General features: G+C 53.7%; 5 protein-coding genes across 5 annotated transcripts; all 5 read right to left on the reverse strand.

Moving 5' to 3' along the window:
• Positions 1-2,381: 2,381 nt before the first annotated feature.
• On the reverse strand, positions 2,382-3,862 carry BDP81DRAFT_300679 (uncharacterized protein; the record flags this gene model as incomplete). Its single annotated transcript, XM_060583120.1, has 4 exons — positions 2,382-2,720; positions 2,838-3,230; positions 3,304-3,411; positions 3,686-3,862. Coding segments are annotated over 4 exons (1,017 nt in total), but the record flags the coding sequence as incomplete, so codon positions are not given.
• Positions 3,863-5,729: 1,867 nt separating this feature from the next.
• BDP81DRAFT_433471 (uncharacterized protein) lies at positions 5,730-6,305 on the reverse strand. Its single transcript, XM_060590858.1, has one exon. The coding sequence runs from the start codon at positions 5,989-5,991 to the stop codon at positions 5,782-5,784; it is 210 nt and encodes a 69-aa protein (XP_060442576.1). The 5' UTR covers positions 5,992-6,305; the 3' UTR covers positions 5,730-5,781.
• Positions 6,306-10,518: 4,213 nt separating this feature from the next.
• On the reverse strand, positions 10,519-12,233 carry BDP81DRAFT_325749 (RNA recognition domain-containing protein; the record flags this gene model as incomplete). Its single annotated transcript, XM_060585004.1, has 3 exons — positions 10,519-10,989; positions 11,036-12,092; positions 12,154-12,233. The coding sequence occupies 3 exons, from the start codon at positions 12,231-12,233 to the stop codon at positions 10,519-10,521; spliced, it is 1,608 nt and encodes a 535-aa protein (XP_060442577.1).
• Positions 12,234-13,534: 1,301 nt separating this feature from the next.
• BDP81DRAFT_451914 (uncharacterized protein) lies at positions 13,535-14,032 on the reverse strand (the record flags this gene model as incomplete). Its single annotated transcript, XM_060592691.1, has 1 exon — positions 13,535-14,032. The coding sequence occupies one exon, from the start codon at positions 14,030-14,032 to the stop codon at positions 13,535-13,537; it is 498 nt and encodes a 165-aa protein (XP_060442578.1).
• Positions 14,033-16,138: 2,106 nt separating this feature from the next.
• Positions 16,139-17,084, reverse strand: BDP81DRAFT_63994 (uncharacterized protein). Its single transcript, XM_060596093.1, has one exon. It carries the CDS (start codon positions 16,951-16,953, stop codon positions 16,459-16,461), a length of 495 nt encoding a protein of 164 aa, XP_060442579.1. The 5' UTR covers positions 16,954-17,084; the 3' UTR covers positions 16,139-16,458.
• Positions 17,085-18,168: the final 1,084 nt, after the last annotated feature.

Consider the following 18,168-nt stretch of genomic DNA (forward strand, 5'->3'; position numbering starts at 1 on the left):
AAAAATAAGCCCGAATGATGCCCCTGATTATCCTCAATCTTTTGTGAAGCACCACGTTCCAAGCTCCCCCAGCCTTGTTCCCCTTTCCCCTAGGTATCAACCAACGATGAATGCCCCTAAATTCATAGTACCATTCTTTTTTGTATCACCGTTCTTCCTGACCCCCGATATCTTAGGAAGATCCATCCGTTCCGTTATCCGAATGCCCCCACCACTCCAGGATATCAAATTACAACAAGTGCTGATAGCAGAGTATCGCTTGTAGATGAGAGAGAAATAAAAGACTCAAGGAAAATATGCTGACTGGTACAAGATTACCCAACGTAAACAACGTAATAGCGATGAGATAAAGAAGATCATAAAGAGTGAAATGAATGGCTTGTGCGAAAGGGTAAAGAAATAAGCACATTGATGACCCCAAGGAAAGACGAGGATGAGGAGGGGAAGCAATGCCTCGAACAACTGTTGAACAGAGAGGGACCAGGGAAGATGGACCACGCTCTCGCTGGCTTGCTGCCCTTCTTCTTCGGGCTGAAATCCTCTCCCCTCACAACGACCCAAGCCGTACCGAAAACGGAGTGGGGAGGAGGGCGAGTAGAATGCAATTCGTCCTCATCTGGGGAACACGAAAGGAGGGGCCGAAGAGGGGAAGGGAAAGGAAGGGCGGGGGGGTTTGAAACTCCTGTCTGGAGGTGTTGGTTCAACATTGGAGGAACCTGAGTGCGAGCCTGCGAGGCGGGAAATGGAGGGAGGGAACGGGACGGGACTGGACGGGTGTCAGGGGGTGGGGGCTGCGTTGGGAGGTTCCTGGGCGGGCGTCCCGGGTCGGATAGCTGCATCATGCCGCCGGGGTCCCGAGGTGATCCTATTCGGCTTCTTTTCCCCCCTCCCCTCCCTCTTGTTCTCGATAACAGCCACCATCCACACACACACACACAAATGCGTCCCAAGATGCCATTGATGGATGCAAGACCACATTGGGTAGTATTTCCCAACGGCTTCAGTACAGCCTCGTCAGCGAATCTAGACCTCCTTGCATCGCATTGCCGGAGAAGCTGGAGTTCTCCCCGCGCACCCTGATACCTCCGGGAACGGCTGTACGTTGGTGGCGTAGACGTCGCTGTTGTCGCTGGGTACCGTTGATGGCAATGGCAAGCAGGGCTGAGCCACACACATGCAGCAGACCACACCCTCTTCACCGGGGAAGAAAGAAACCCTCAATCCGGTTCCTGCACCTTGCAAGCCACCTCGCCTCCTGCTGGAGAAGAATGGGGGGAAGTGATGTATGCCCCTGCCTGCCAACGAAGCTCCCCCCCCCCCTGCAAAAGGCATCTTCTGTTTCGACGACGTACGAGAAGGGGGGATAAGGCTGTGTGGCGTTCTCTGCTTCGACATCATACGAACAGGCGGCGTTTTTTCCTCAATGACAATCTGCATCTCTCATTCATCGTTGGAGTATGCATCCCCTTGGTGTGGGATGTTTCGTATTGATGAAGTCGTGCAAGAACCCAGCGAGTCGAGAGTGCGCCACGGCTTATGCTGTAGGTTTCCCTTATCCCAGAATAGTATTCGTATTGTCCATTGGGGGAACTCGGTGACGTTTTTTTCTCCTTCATGGTCTGGACTTGTATTGCCCTCACCGAGTAGGGTCGGATTAGAGACGTTCATCGGATCTTCGTATCCCTCGCACCGGTGACTGTCATGGTGTGTGTCTTCATTTGGCGAGAATGAGCGTGTCGCAGTTATCGCGAATCGGAGAAATGCAAAGAAAGGAGTGGATGAATAAAATAAAGCGAGCGAAAAATGTTGGATCAAGCGGTAACTGCCATTGTGAAAAGGGGGCCCCCGATCCATGTGCTGGCACCACCAATAGTGAGGTAGGTATCAAGCACTCCAGCCGGCCGGCCGGAGCAGAAAAGTACCCCCTAGGAGGCGGATAAGCCACCCGCAGACCTACGACCCGAGTGGTGGTGACTGCTGTGGTGGTGGCTGTGGCCGTGGCCATGGTGATGGCTGTGATGCTGGTGCTGATGATGCTCGGCCGCGACCTCCTCGGAAAGCATGTACTGGTTGATATGATGCCTTCCGTGATGGCTTAAAGCAGGGTACATGCCCGGAGACGGTGTGGTGACGGTGTACTGCTGCCCATTGGATAGCGAGCCTCCACCGGCGACGGGGGTAGTTGAGGACGAAGACGTGGAACTCGAGGTCTCGCCGCTTCCTCGACGGCAGTTAACGTCTCTGCTTACCCCTGACGGCGCAGTGGAGGCGTCGGTGTACTTGTAGCTCAAATCAGAATCAGACGCGGATCGGAGACTCGTTTCCGGAGCACTAAAAACGGCCTCGCTGCTGCTGCTGGTCGTGCACGGTGGGTATCCCGCCAACTCGGCGTTGGACATACGCTGCTGCTGCGTCATGGAGGGGAGAGTGTGCGAGGGAGGCGGGTACGCCGACACGGGCGACGTCTCGAAGCTTCCTGAGCTGCCGGGGCCCGAAGCACCGTAGCTCGTCACGTCTGAGATTGGGGAGGTCTGAGACGTCGGGCTGCCGGACGACTTTGTCGACGTCGATGCCGCGGAGGACGGGGCGGCGGCGCCTTCTGTGCGGTAGGATAGGACGTTTGCGTTGGCGATGGGCTGACGCGTAGCCGGGTCGGGGAGTCGACGGTCGCCGGCGGGGGGCAAGGAGGCGGCGACGCCGGTGAAGGAGAAGTTCTGGCCCTCGCTCTGCTGCACCGCTGCCGCTGCCGCCGCGGGCCGGTGGGGAAGCTGCGTGACGGAGCCGGCGTTACTGCCGTAGGCATATCCCGCTGCCGCTACAGCGTCCGCCGTGTTGACGTATAAGTCGCCCGCGCTCGGTGCTGCTGCGGTAACCTTTGCGGCGGGGTTTACGCGGTAGTAGTAGCTCGTGTCTGAGGCCTGCTGGTAAGAGTACGGGTATCCCATGGTGGCCACCGCGGCGGGGCCGTAGTCCACGGCGTCGTCTGAGTAGCCCGGCGTGGCGGACCAGCTCGGCATAGTTGCGGGCGAGGGGTAGTACTTTCCGGCGTAGTAGCCAGTTGATGTTGACGAGTAGCGGGGAAGGCCGTCGTGAATGTCGGAGGCGTAGTGGTGAGGTGGGGACGACGTCATGGGGGAGGTGCCCAGGTGGGCTTGATACGCCCTTGCGGCCTTGAGGTCGTATGAGAAAGATGCTTCTGTAGATACCCAGGGAGCTTCTGTCGAGGCGACCTTTGGAAAGCGTGTTAGTCCGGGACTCCGGGGGAGGCAGCGTCGAGGGCCCCATGGAGGTTGTTCGACTTACTCGTAAAAACATGCAGGACTCGGCGCCGGCGGCCTTGCAGTTCTGACATGGAAGTCCGTTGCCCGTATCTCCGCTGCAGCGAATCTTGCGCTTCCGGCAGCGGCCACACTGTCAATCTTGTCAGATCTTTCTTTTTTTTTCTTTTTTTTTTCTCCCCTTTCTACTCCATCAAATAACGGTTATACAAGTTGCCTTGCTTCGTACGTCCTCCAACATCTGAAGCCCAACCTTTCAAAGACTGTTTCCTTTTTTGATGTAGGAACATACTTGAAACACAAGACCAAGGAAACATACTTGAGAGAAAGAAATTGAAGCAAAAAATGCAAAGCACATCAGGGTTGGCAGCAAAGGAGTGGATAACGAAAAGACAACAAGGACTTACAGCGACGGCAATGCGCTTGCGGGGAGGTGTATCCGTGTCATTCTCTCGTTCAGCCATGTTTGATGTCCGCGCTTCAGTAGAATGCGAGTGATGTCGTTGCTGACGTTCCGGGTAAACGTACGTCGGGTCGACGCGGCTATATCGTCTTCCCTCTGCGAAGTATGCCGGACTGGGCATCGTGTGTGGATTGCACAAAAGATCACTTCGTCTCGGATGATCTTGCTCTAAATCAAGGCAAAAGACGTAGCGAGAAGTGAGGTAGTGTAATAGGCGATGACGATGAGGTGGTGGGCTTCGATCGTGCAGCAGTGTCTGATAGTGTGGGCAAGATTTGGCGCGCCTGTTACAGGAAGCGAGGGGCTGGACTGGGCTTTTTTGGTTTGTTTCTTGTTTCGGTGTGTGTGTGTGTGTGTGTGGTCAGTCTTTTCTTTGGAGAGAGGTGGGATTGGAGAGATGCTGTGCTTCGCGTTCGTCGATGGAGGGGGGATAAGCCTCTTTTTTTTCGATGCTGCTGATGTGATGCTGTCGTGACCAGGCGTCAAGGTCCTTGTCTCGTTTCAGAGAAGGATAAGGACGTTGTGCTTTGCTTTTTTCCCTTCTTCAGCAAGTCTGACTTCCTTCGAGGCTGACTGGAATGGGGACCTAGGTGATGTGCGTAGGAGAGAGAGGCAGAGGAGGAAGAGAAAGGAGGAAATAAGATGTAGTTGATGGATGGGGGTAGATTTTGTTCTTGTTTTCTCTTCACGCCTCCTTGTGAGACGTTGCTGTCTTGAAGAAAGAGGAAATTATTGAATCAAGTCCGCTGATGAATACCTTTCCCAGATGGCAAGTCAAAAGCTCGAGAATTATTCAATGTTCCACATGGAATTTCGAGAAAAAACAAAATAGATCAACAAGAGAGGCAATGACATGAGTCCAGGCCAGCTTTTGAGGGAACGGGGGAGAAAAGATTGATAAAACCCCCAGCATAGAAAAGAAAAGAGAGGGAAAATAAAATAAAAACACCAACGAGAAAACATGCTTGAAGCTGCTGCTGCGGGCGAGTTATACACATCCTGGTCTGGAAGAAACGCATCTTTGATTCGCGTGCAGGAACAGATAGCTGGTTGTTGTTCCGGTGTTTGCACCGTATCTTCTAATGCATCCACACCCTCCTACTGTCTGTCCATAACACTTCTATGAGAGAGACATTTTCCACATCTTGAAGATTCTCTCCACACAGAGTTGATTTCCCATGGAGATGAATATCAGGTCACCCATTCCATACACGCCCCCCCCCCCCCCCTCTTTTTCGACATCGGCGCCTATGCCTTCCCCTCTCTTCCCTTCCCCCCATGGAAGCTTGCGGACCACCAGACACGACATCTGTCATCGGACGGGCGAGGGAAGACAAGGCTGCTACAACATTTTTTGGGGGTCCCTTGAACGTAGACCGAAGCAACAGAGAAGCAGATGATGGTGTAGATTTTTTTTACATACGCAAAAAAGAGATGCATGTAGTGCTGCAGTGGCACCGGGAAGCCGCAGAAGACAGGGCACCTGGAGGGGGGAGAAGGAGAGGCCCTCACTTCGGCTCTGGCAGTGTAGTGACAAACAAGCATGGCACACGGGGGTGGGGGATGAGGAGTACCTAGGGACGTGGGAGTAAGGAGAGAGGAGGAGAGAGAGCCTCTAGGATCAACGCCCCTCCACTCTTTTCTCCAGTTCCTCCTCCATCAATGCAGATTGGGGGAGATACTTTGAGGCTGGAGGGACGGGACGTGGAGAGCAAACGGAAGGGGGCGGCGGCGGCGGCGGAGGGGGAGGAGGACGAGGGGCGGACAGCTTGAGCAGGGGTGGCCTAGTCCTGCGTTGGAAGATCTTGTAGGGCCAGACGGGAGGGAAGGTCGATCTCATCTTGGTTATGTGGGCACATCTTGAAATCTTGATGAGGAGAAAAAGGGCCTGGGGTTCTCGGGGCTAGGCCAACCTGGACCCGAGAATCTCGCCCATTTGGTAGCTCACTGGGAGACTTGGAGTGAAAAGAGCTGAGAGTGAGAGCGAGAGAGAGAGAGAGAGAGAACGGTCTAAGACCTTTTGAGACTGCATTATTTTTCTCAGCCGTAAAGATGACTTGGAAACCTTCCACATCCAATCAGACTGGCATTTGATATTCGTCTTGCTTGGAGAAGCGAGACTGCTTTTCCTGTGTTATCGCCACCATTCGTAAGAAAGAATCCCCATCCTGGGCCTACCGCTCGGGATCGAGACAATAATTTTGAGGTGATGAGAGGCAGGAAACGGCCCCAACACTGTGAGTACATCATTCCTCGACGTACCCCCCACGCGGGCAATTTCTATTGCTGAAGAAAACTACCGAGTTGTTATGTGGTAACCGAGACTTGTATAAACGCTCGGTGCAAGTGCGTCCAACGGAGAAGAGAACATGTATTGGACGGATGATCTCCCACGATGAGGAGGTACATGTATCATGGGAGCCAGGCTGTCCGTTCCCCCCAACAACCCATAAGTCCAGACTCACCAGCCGTCAACAGAAAAGAGTGGAATACGGGATGGAGGCACAGAAGAAAAGAAGTAGCATCTGCTTTGAGAAAAAGTGCTTCTGAAATGGGAAAGGTGCTTTCCATAATGACACCGAAGAAACCACACCGCAAACACTTCTGCTCGATCATCGTCGGGCAAAACGGCCGTCTCGGTCCCACTTGGAGGGTGCAAACCGTGGACGCTTGATCGTCTGACCCTGTCACGATAAGTGATTTGATTGAAGGCAGGCAAATCATCCAGCGAGAGACTGAGTGTATGAGGGCAAGTCACACTTTTCCCCCGTTCATGTACACCGAGGCAGCGTCCGGGGGTATGAAAAGTACTACAACAGCAGGCAGGAAAAACGTATGAGGGAGTGAGACGCAGAGAGTGATAGGAAGAGAGCGAGAGACAGAAACTGCACAAAGGTGAAGGTTACGTGACGCAAGCCATCGTCAGTGAATACGCTTGTGTGGGTGTCGCTGTCCCCTGTGTCACCATACGAAGCGGCCTTCGCTGCAACATACACAGTTCAGGATGATTGAACCGAGAGGGCCAAATGCACAAAAGAGAACTGGCCGAATATCTCTCCAGCCAGAAGCAACGGCGACAACCCCAGGACGAGCCACCAAGCGGTACTGGCTGCCACTTGGCGCCCGGTTAAAGTGTAACACCGCCAGCTCGCTGAAGAAGAAGAAGAAAAAATATTCAAGGGGGGCCAGAAAGACTCAAAGGCCGAAGGAAGAAAAAAAGCAAGAAAAGAAGGAAAATCAACGGTGTTGCTGCTGCTGCATGGCTTCGTGCTGCATGGTGCGTGCAGCGGTTTCGTTCGCCAAACATCTCCCTGACCGGCCGAGAGAGAATCCTGTAAGAAATGAGCATCTCAGGATGGACCATGGGCCATGCTGCAAAGCCCGTCATCTGCATAATTAACAGCAACAAACTTGAGCCATCATTTGCCAGCCGGCACTGGGAGGTTCCGCGAAGAATTCTATCAGGCAAACCGACACCTCAGCTGGCGAAAAAGACTACAGGGAGATACGGCCGGAGGATTCACAAGAGATGCCTTCCGAAATAGCTGGCGGCGCGTCACGGTGTTTTGCCTTTCCCCATTTCAAGTACTCTTACATGGGCAAACGAAATACATGAATATGGCCGCCAAAGACGGCCGCCCAAAGCCGCCTCAAGAGGCCCAGGAGGGGCGAAGGGGCGCACACCTGCGCTCCAAAATGGGATGGAAAGCTGCCAAACAAGCCATCTTTGCTGTTGCGCCGTTGTACGCTCTGAAAGTCTTGAGCCAGGCTCTGTGTGCAGCCCCTTCTCCAAGCCTCGCACTCTTCCTCGTGGCAGATGAGGTGTCCTTCTGCACGTTTCTCGCCCTCGCTTGTGCTGCAACTTGATCGTCCACGACTTGGCGACCGGGATTTGGTTGCCCCTCCCCTCCACAACGTTGCAGTTCCGGCCTGGGCCGCGCCTCTGCTTTTGGATAAAGATAGCGGGAAGAGCTTCGATACACGGCACGCGGGGGTGGGAGGGAAACAAGGAACAGACAGAAATAGCAAACGGGCCGCTGAGGCACAGAGCATTGGCAGGATGTGCGCGTGTATGCGTAGTAATGTGTCGGTGTGTGTGGTTCTCTTTCCCGCACCTGCGTTGCCGTTGTTGCTTCGCCCGTGGGCGGCCAACTGGTGATGCATGCCCGTTAACGTGAATTCTGTACGAATTGATAGGCATGTATGCCATGCCTCTGCCTTCTCTTGACGCGATGCACTCTCCTCCGCCCGCTTACCGCGAAAGGACCCCGCATCGGAGGGCGGTTGGTACCTCGACGTTGACGGTGTTGGCGATGAGGGTTTGAGAGGAAGAGGCTGCAATGCTACGTCGTCCGATACCCCCGTGCATTTGAATCAGGGGTAGATATCCTGCTGCAGGAGTTTAAGTAACTAAACTCGCCCGGTGTGGCGTCGTCGTCCCCAATGGCCCCAAGCCCATCAGCAACCAGGAGAAAAGGATTCTGTCATGGATGCAGAGCCCATGCTCGAAGCCGACGGATCCTATTCTCCATCGTGATCCTAACGACCGTAACGATGCGTTTCTCAGGGGTGACTTCGATCCGTGTACGTGTAAGAAGCTTCTTTTGCTCCCTACCGTCGATTTTGACATGCTGGTGGGACTGGAATCGTGAAGCACAAATTTGCCGCCGCAGCGAAGTTTTGTCCTGCCATCGTCTCACGGCGTGCAAGGTCAACGAGGTGCAAAGTCTCAAACCTAAGCAGGACTTCGTGTTTCCGCATGAGCTTATTGCCAAAGAAACCCTCACAGTGTTTGAGACATCTCCTCGCCTCGTCGACCACCGTCTGGAACCACGCAGGTTTCGCGGGATTACTCTCATCTCGCTCTCTCTTTCTTAAAAGAAAAAAAGAAAAAAAAAAAAAAAAGAAAAAGAAAAAGGGATAGCCTGCGCCGCGATTCCAAGACAAGAGAAACGAGCTTCCCTCGCTGAAATTCAAGTAGAGCAGTTCGTATCGAGAGTCGACTGAGATGTTGTTGGTAGCGTAGCACAGCGTCAGACTGATATCATTTGCAGCAACAAAAGCTCGCCCAACAAGGTGAGGCCGTCATGCCGGCGATCAGGCTGTCTGTCGTGATGCAGATCCCTCTTCACCTAGCCTGTTACCGGGCATTTCTTGTGCGTGCCTGCTTCTGGGACGGGAGGCAGCAAGCAGAACGCACATGGCTCGACGGCTTCGCTGACAACGGAAATTTTTTGCAGCCATCTTCGGAGCGCTGCATCTACCCTTGGGGAGCTGCCAGTCATAGCCAGAACCAGGGTTTTTTTTTTGCCCATATGCGGGCAGCCGTTTGCAACAGGACACAGAACGTAAGCGATTGGACCGGCTTCCAGGGACACAATGTCATCTGACAGCCCATGCTAGGGGCGGCCACGTCCGGAGCAGATTGATGGAGGTTGTCAGCGATGGAAAGCAGCCACCAGGGTCAGGCACTGAAGGAGGCGAAGGAGGCGCAGGAGACGAGACGAGACGAGACGAGCCGATCCGGGCTGCCTCCACTCCGCAATAACACATTGGCGATGGAGAATATCAGATCCATTGGTTTGGGCCTTCGAGTTTGTCCAAGTGCCAGTTCTCGACGTACTGTGCCAACAAAGTTGCCGTGCCGTGGTTTGGCTGCAACGAAATTCTGCATTGGGAAGACAATCGGCCTCCTCCGCCTCAACCTCAGCTTCATCGACCGACCATTGAGCCCCACGGAGTAGCACAACTGACGAGCTTTGATCTTCATGTCTCGCTCGCACTGAGGGAAAGGAAGACCGGTCGCACAGGATTTGGGGAGTTGACGCCTAGCGGCCAGACGGACAGAAATAACTGCTGCAGCTCTGCAGCAAGACTCGACGTGCTGTCACTCTCGTGATCCTGTGCGACATTAGCAGCTGATATTACAGGACGCCTTGAAGGGGGGACTTGAGAGGCCTACACCAGAGACCGCATCTATTAGACGCCGCGACGAAGGTTGCAGCAGGCGGCAGAGGCAGCGGCAGCGAGAACGAAATGCGAACGATAAAGGAGTCGGTCAGGTTCGGAAGCAAATTTACGAACTGCCACGAACTTAAGTCATCAGCTTTCGTCCCGAAGGCAACCTCGTTCTAGGATTCTAGATGTGTCTTCGTAGAGCTGAACTCTTGAGGGATGCGAGGATGTGATCGGAGATTGTCCTGACAGGTCGAAGACGTTGTTGCACAATGCCGGCCTTGCACGAGGCGGCTGCGGACTTCAATTGAGATGGCGGTCCATGGCCCATGGTCCGTCTCTCAATGCCGCTCCGTTGCAGCTTCTCCCAGAGCACAGGAACTACCTTGAAGATATGACAACTGACAGATGACAGCTTCATCAAACGCAGCAGGCTGATGCAACCTCCCTTGGCAACACCAAGGAGTGCATCGATCCCCACTTCCGCGGTGGCTTCCGGCCGCTTACTTGCATGGCCCTTGCGAGTGTGGAATAGGCTTTGATAGCCATGTTTGCAACGGCGAAACGATGAGACCAATCCTACTTGGGGCGAGCCGTTCGCCATGTGCGACATCAAGTCGTGAAGTCAAGCCCCACGGCCTCTGCTATGGCAATCTCTCTCCCTTGCCTAATTCCCCACATCCGGACTTCCCTGGTCGACGACGAGATGCGACGGGGTGGCTTGCAAGCAGGTTGCCGTGGTGGCATCTCGACAGGTCAACGAGATATTGTTGTTGTTCATGAAACACGAGCCTTACGCGGGCGGCAGTGGCGATAGTGGTGTCAATTTTTGTATTTCTTAGCGTCTACATCTGTGGCTGACCGGGCTGCTGCAAGCTGCGGTCTGGTCAACGGCGGCTGGGTATAGTTTGAATGTGCATTGTCGGTGACGAGAAGAAAATGAGATGCGCGTCTTGCAGTTCTACTGCTTCTGCTGCTTCTGCCGCTGCTGCTGTTACTATCTTCGTCTGTCCGAGTCTCGATCCCTGCCTCGATTCCGATTATCCCAGTCTCTGCGGTTTCTGCGACCCGAATCCCTATCATCACGTCGCCGTTCGTATTGATCGTGCCGTCGGCCGGAACCGCGATCATCGGATCGGTATCGATCTCCATCTCCTCGTCTGTCCCTATCCATGGCCCTTGAGCGTCCGGGGCTTCGACTGCGTCTCCGCACCTGTTCCGATCTGGGTCGATCTCTTTCCCGTTGATCTCTGTCTTGCTCAGGCTGCTGCTTATCTGATTCGGGACGTCGGTCTTTGGCGCTGTGGTGGCGACCCTTCATTTCCTCGTCTCCGTACACCAAGTCATAATCATCTCCATTTCGCTCGTATTCGTCACGGTATTGCCGCCTCTTTTCGAGCTCGTCGACACCTCCGAATCCACCCTTGGATGCGTGTTTTCTGCGCTTCTGGTTTGTATCGTCTCTCCAGACCTGTTGCAACTTGCTCACACTCTGCGAGAAGTCCACGTGAATACGACGGTCGTCAATCAAGACATCCTGCATCTTGGCATAGGCAGCCTCACAAGATGCCTTGTCGGCATACTCGATAAACGCGTACTGAAGACTGTCGCCCGTCTTGGCATCACGGATGACCTCGCAACTCAGAATCTTGCCGAATCGGCCAAAGATGAGCTCCAGATCGGCGTCTGTGGTGACAGGGTTGAGCTTGCAGACGAAGAGGACGTTTTCAGGGGGAGCGACCTCGGCAAACGGCAGGTCACCCATCATTTCCAGAGTGAGAGCCTGGGCCCGTGCCTCTCGGTCCCTACGCCGCTTCTCGATCGCCTCCTCGTCCAGATCATCATCTTCGTGTAGCGCAGCCTCGTCCGCGATCCGAACGGTATCGAGTTGTGACTTGCTCGGGGGAGGCGAGGCACTAGGCTCTCTCAGCTCGGGGGGATCGGGGTACGGGTCATCGAGAACGATGGTGTGCTTGATTCGAATGTCAATGAGGGGATGCCCCTTGTCGTCTACGATGGCCTCGTTGATCTTCTCCAATACGTCGAAGCCCTCAACGACTTTGCCAAACACTGCGGCCTTGCCGTCTAAGTAGTCCGTCTCATCGCCCAAGGTGATGATGAACTGAGAAGCCGCCACACGAGTATCCGGGTCCGAATCGAGGGGCGCCGTGGCCATGCTGACGGTGCCTCGCTCGAGATGCTTCAGCTTCGGATGGAAGAAGGCCGGGAACATCTTCTTGGAGCTGTCGCCCGACAGCAGGCCCCAGATGGACGTGCCTCCATCAGATTGTTTCGACAAGGGTCCGAGAGGGTCGCCGGTCTGGAAAGAGAAGTTCTTTTGAACAGAGTGGACGGGTGAAAAGTTGTAGTATTTCACTTTGCAGAGCTTTAGAAAACTGGAAGTCTTTGGTTAGCTGAGCAAGAGCGTTGCAGCGCTGACGGGCAGTCGCCACTTACTTTTCGCACAGCTTGGGCGCGTAGTCGACCAGCAGGTCAATCACGACATCGCCAGAGCTGGTTTCCAGAAGCACTGACATGATGTCAATAGGAGTCTCCTCTCGATCGCGTCGGTTTCGCTGCTATCGTCGTCTTCGTTGTCGTCGACTGGCTAGCTGTCGGTAGCTCTGGCGTGGACGGAGCTTTCCACAACGGAAATTTTCCTTGGCGTTGCGAATTGACCAACACAGACAGATCAGCCAATTTGAGTTGTCTCGCTTCGCCGAAAGACACGAAGATCTCCCAAACGCGAAGCTTTCCGCTAGGCTCGGGCGGGCGGGCGGTGGTGTGGATTGGACCTCGTGCGTGCGTGTTGGCTTGATGATGTTTGCGGTCAAAGTGATGTAGGTGCGGTGCGGGCCTGTACTCTCGTCACATAGTGCGTGCGTCAAACTTGATATGTAGTTTGCACGGTGGAAAAGATCGGCGAATTAGAGGAGGGCAGGGACAATGACAATGTTCAAAAGTTGTGCGGATTGCATCGCCCCGTTTTTCTGCGTTTGGGAGCTTTGGAGCTTGGGCGCGACTTGTGGGAAATTTTGGATGTTTTTGGATTCGTCCATTTTCTTATTTTTGATAGCGCAGTAGAGCAGTGGTGATCATTTTCCATATCATGGAGCTTCCAGAGGTAGGTGAGTAGAGCTAGACATGTATCCCCAACTCCGCATGCATCATGATGATCTCGGGAGTCCCGTCATGCTCAGACCACTGCAACACCACCTCAACACCACAGAGTTATGCTTCCATCTCACAAGTCTGGCCAGTCGATTCAAATATGCAACATGATATCAAATGTCAAGATATCAAATGTCAAGGAACAATTACATGTATGGTAAGGGTTGGTAATTGGTGTCGTTTCAGTCATTACAAACTCTATGGACCAGATGGTTGTTTGTGTGTGATATTCCTGCAACCACCAAAGAAAAAAGAATAGGAAATCAGAAGGAAAAAAGGCAGATTGACTGTTGTATCCAAACCAGCCTCGCCAGTAAAACACCAAATATCCGACAGGCGAGATGAGAAGAGCATCTTCGCCTGTATGCAAACCCGGCTGTTCCCTCTCTGAGATGGGCAAATGACCCATGTTCGTGCCATAATCCATGCCATGCCTGTTCTCGGCAAAATGTCGCAATTCCCACACAAAACCCCCCTTCAACGCCATTCGACGAGATGGTTAGTTCATCTCATGTCGAATCCAACGCCTCATGAAAAAGATGAATCCGGAGCTAATTAGGTAGGTCGAAATAAGGGACCCCAAAAAATTTTTTATTCTACTCAAAAATGCTGCGCTTTTTGTGTCGACCCGCAAAAAGAAAGAGCGTGAGATTGGCGATGGCAAAGCTCACGGGGAACTCTTGCGTCGTCTCTCTGAACGGAGTTCCTTTTCCGTATCCATGAGACGACACTGCACCCACATGCGAAACGAGCTGTCGCTCCGCACCTGGTCGCAGTTGAGGAGCTCCATCAGGGCCCGCTTCATGCCCTCGTTGACGTCGAAGAGACGCTGCTCCTCTTCGGCGACCGCCCAGATGGTGGTCTCGTCCGCGATGGGCGCGAGCGAGCTGCTGCGGCGGGCCTTAGGACTCGATAGCGACGAGCGACGGCTTCGGCTGTGGTGCCTCTTACCGCCGCCGTTGGGGTACTGGCCAAAGGGCGAGCAGGTGCTGCGCGTCGGGGATACGGACGGTGATGAGGCGAGCGACGTGTTTGAGGTCGTCATGGGGCGGATGGTGTCCAGGTGCTGGCGGAGTTCCTCATGTTGAGATTGGAGGAGGAGGTATTGCTGGAGGGCAAAGTTGGAGGTTTGCTCCTGCGTGGATAGAGTGGTTGCGGCAGCCATTTTTGATGTTGGTGGGTGTGGTAATGATAGTGTGCAGGTAATGTGTCTTTGGGCTATTGACGAGCCCATCGGAAATGTGTGTGATTGTGGGTGTGGATGGGACGAGTATATGGGCTTTCCAGATTACTTGGGACCCAGGCGAAGACGATGTTCGGAAGCGATATCGAAAAGGTGCGTGTATGTGCGTGTGCCTTGATGAGATGTTCTCGTAGTGACGGAGGTGGGTAAGTCGATCCGATGTCGTCAACGTGATGTGATCAAGAACACCGCAATGGTTCTCAATAGGACTTATATAGAGTATAGACACCTGTTGGTTTGTTTATGATTCTTCTTTCCGCCTTTGATAAGGAAAGGTAAAAAAAAAAAAAAAGAGGCGTTTGTTCGGTTTGGCGTTATGGCTGGGAGACGGGAAGAGTAGTTGACTCGTGGTTTTGGACCGAATGGTTCGAGGAGGTGTCGAGTACTAATACCAAATGAGGTACTTTGAGCCTTCTGCGTCTCCTGGAGCTACTGCCCTGTCGATGGTGTCGATCAATGGTGGATCCGGCGTCCTTTGTCTCCTTTCAATCGAACCCCCGTTGGCGTGCGAGAAGAGGAGAAGGCGGGCGGGCGGGCGTGCGTTGGAGCTTGCGGGGGTCGCTGGTAAACGGTCTCGAAAAGCCCCTCTCAGCTGTCGGTAATAAATGTGAAAAAGAGGAGTAGATGCAGCAGGACAAGAGGGCGTGGCCGTTGTCGGGCAGATGTTTGGTCAGAGATTGAGGGCCTCTTCTGGGGGAAAAGCAGAGGGCAAGGGGGGAGGATCAAGTAATATGTATGTAAGGTGTGCTTGTTTTGTTTCTCTACGATAGGCGTGTGAGTGGACGGTGTGGTTTATTATGTGCCTCTCTCCTCCTTTTGCAGTTTGCGGTGTGCACGTCCGATGCAGACTCGATGCAGACAGATGCAGGATAACGCAGCTAAGTAGCTTCCCCGGCAGTCGAGTCGATAAGTTGATGATGGCCTTTTGCTCTTTTTGGTTGTATTTTATTAATAGGCACTTGTGGATGGCCCGGAAGTGATAAGCGGAGTCGTGGGCGATGCGTAAAGAGGAGAACTCTGGAGACTCTCTGTAAGAATCGCGTTGTCGCCGTTCTCCGATCTTGTTTCTCTGCGTGGCCGTGTAATAAGGTATTCCGGGATATGGCAAGAAGACAGGTACAGCAATCAAAGCTTGGACTCCCTCGTGGAAATGGCACGTTCAATGGCGCCAAATAAAACCGAAAGCCACAGGGCGTTTAACCACCGGCCGGGATGTGGTTGACAATGTTCAGGTCCCGGTCCAGCTTGTGTGTGTGTGTGTGTGTGTGTGTGTGTGTGTGAAAGTCCCACTGCTAATATACAGCGTATGGAGTACGGAGTACCCGCGTTGCAGAGAAAAACAGGGTAATGGGGGTGGGTAATAAACTCGGTAGTCAAGACCAAGGCTCAGGAGTAATAGATTATGTGAAAAAATAATAATAGAGAATATGTGCGCGAGCTTGGTTGCCAAGTCCGTAAGGGAATGGGATGGCGAAGGCCGACAACCGAGAGATGGTCTGGAAGCTTTTTTGAGAGCCCACGAAGCCTTGGATAGACCGGTTCAGGCCTGTCGTCGCAGAGTCAAAGCCCAACCAACTAGAAACTTTGCTAGCTTGAAAGTGGTTGGCGGTGTTTCCGTCGTCCGTGACAGAGATGAACCGAAAACTTTTTTTGTTGTTTCTTTCGCCTCTCCTTGGAGTATGCTTTTTGAGGAAGGAGGGGAGATGTAAGTGACCCCTGGCCAGACAACTTTTGGGCTGGGTGTGTGTGAGTGAGTCTGTCTCGGTGATGTGTGCGTCTGTCTCTGCTTCTGATTTGTGCGTGATAATAATGATACTGATAATGAGGGGAGCCCAACTGCCTAATAATGGCGGCGGATAGCGTAAGACGGGATGGGACGGGGGTATGGATGTCTGGGAAATGGGTGTGGAGGGAGATACTCTCCACAGCCCCTGGTCCAATTAATAGACCCGGTCCAGCCCGGGTGTGATGCTGAGCAAGGTGGGAACAACAGCGTAATACGAAGAGGCACCGCTGAGAACGAGAGAGACTGAAAGAGTTGCGTGCTGGCTGCGTCAAAAGTCGTAGGCGCGGCCACCGGTCAGTCGGTCCCAGACTCGGAGGGGAGGAGGCCGGTTCGCTGTCGGTGGTGCAATAAACCTGTTCAACGCTGCGCTATTCCGACAAGAATAAGAACGGCCACGGCGTGCGTCTGGTTCATGCAGCTCAGGGGCGAGAAACGTCGCGACTAGTTGGTCCACGTTGTGGCTAGGCCTTGTTCTGTTTTCCGTAGCGCAGCCCGCCGGAGACGATAGCGCTATCTTTGGCTTGTTCTTTTTGGTGGTTGTTGGCGCCCTGGTACGAGTTTCCTACCCAAAGGGCCGACGTGATGATGATACGCAGGGTCGTGTCGGAGTGGCGCTGCTAGTGCCGACTTGGGAAGATTGTGATACCGACGATGTGGTCGGGAGAGGCGATAGCAACAGACTTTGCTGATTAGGTGTGAGAACCCCTGGAAGCGAGATCGACCTCAGCTGGCCGCTCGTGGGTTCGCTAGTGATCTGGTTGCCGTCTCGATGATGTGATGCCAGAAAATCTCTGACAAACGGTAACCGGGTTCCTCTCAGTTCTTGCCCGCGGCTGTCGGAGACTAGAAGGTTCACGAAGCTGAGATGATGATTGTGTTGTTTTTGCTGTTGCTGGCGCTGCGCAGGCCGGTGGCTATGCGTCCTCGTGTCTGCGGAGACGGCCTCTTGTTCTCGTGATTGTCGTTGTTGATGCAGGAATTGTGGTCCGTGTTCAAATTTTTGCTGGTCTTCCGATGGTTGTTCGGGGGTGATCCAAGTTATATCACAGTGATACATAGCAATGCAGGGAAGACTGGCGATAATCAACAATGTCTCGTCGAGGTCTGGTATAGATGACTTGTATGTGAACTCTGTCTCGAGAGGGGGCTTGACGCTGATGAGGCTGGTGGCATTATGTATCTGAATCTCTGAATCTCATCCCTCACGAAATGATTCTGAGCACAAGTGACGTACGTGCCTTCAAAAAGCCCATGTGGCTCAACACCGCTTGGGGTCTCACATAGGTACGGACATCGATCCCACGTTTTCCAGCCTGCTTTTACCCCGATGAGGTATTCTTCGGGCAATTTCTTTTTCGTTGTTTCTTTGGTGGCCCCGGGCTATTTGCCCATGGGCCCGCTAGCACTCGCTTTGAATGGAAGCTCCCCGGCCGGCACACGCTTCCGAGCAGACAGAGTGTGGCCAATGCTGGAAGGTATTAGGTATTCCCGCAAGCGCAAGGGTAGGATCCTGTTTTTTACTCATTTCAGATGAAAGCTCACAATTCGTGTCGCGGGAGATCCCTTGAGCGAAACGCCTTTGATCGGCCATCTGGTTGGTGTCTCTAATCTCAAGTACAGCCCAGGGTCGAGACGGGCGGGAAATAGGACGGCCCCCAAGAAGACGGCTGGACGGTGGACGGGTGAATGGTGTACACACCGCGCGGCTCGGGAGCGATAAGATACTTCGGTTCTGAACTTCTGACAGGTCGGAGAAAACCAACCTCGTGTGTGGGTGCATGGGATGGGCACCATGGGGTCGTGGTGGCTCAACACCAAGGTCGAAAGTGGGTATGCAACCGGACATACGTCCGGAGAGAACTTCACCTTCTCAGTTCGGTTTACTGGCGACTGTATACGTAGCTCGACCAAATCTTAGGCGTTGCTTCATCGTCAGATGATCGGTCTGCGCCAGATATCTCTGACAGTCCAGGCTCTGCGATCGACGGACAACGTACGCAACCCAACCGCAACCACAAGACCAGGAGCCTGGAGGCACGGGGTTCGTACCTTGCAGCGAAGGCGGCTTCGGGTTCCAACAGAAAGAATGGCGGCTGGCGGTCGATCCAAGCATGTTTTGACAAGTCGCGGACCACACCCTCCCAACACACAATCAACTGACCGATCTTTCTCGTAGGGCCAGCGCCGGCCCTTTCGAGCCGAGACATTTTGATGCTCATCCTCGGCGGATGCGATGACTTCATAGCCTCGTTTCAACGGCTTCACGGTGCCC

Source organism: Colletotrichum phormii (genome assembly GCF_030913505.1).
Source record: "Colletotrichum phormii strain CBS 102054 chromosome Unknown BDP81scaffold_16, whole genome shotgun sequence".
In the NCBI taxonomy this organism is placed as follows: Eukaryota; Fungi; Ascomycota; class Sordariomycetes; order Glomerellales; family Glomerellaceae; genus Colletotrichum; species Colletotrichum phormii.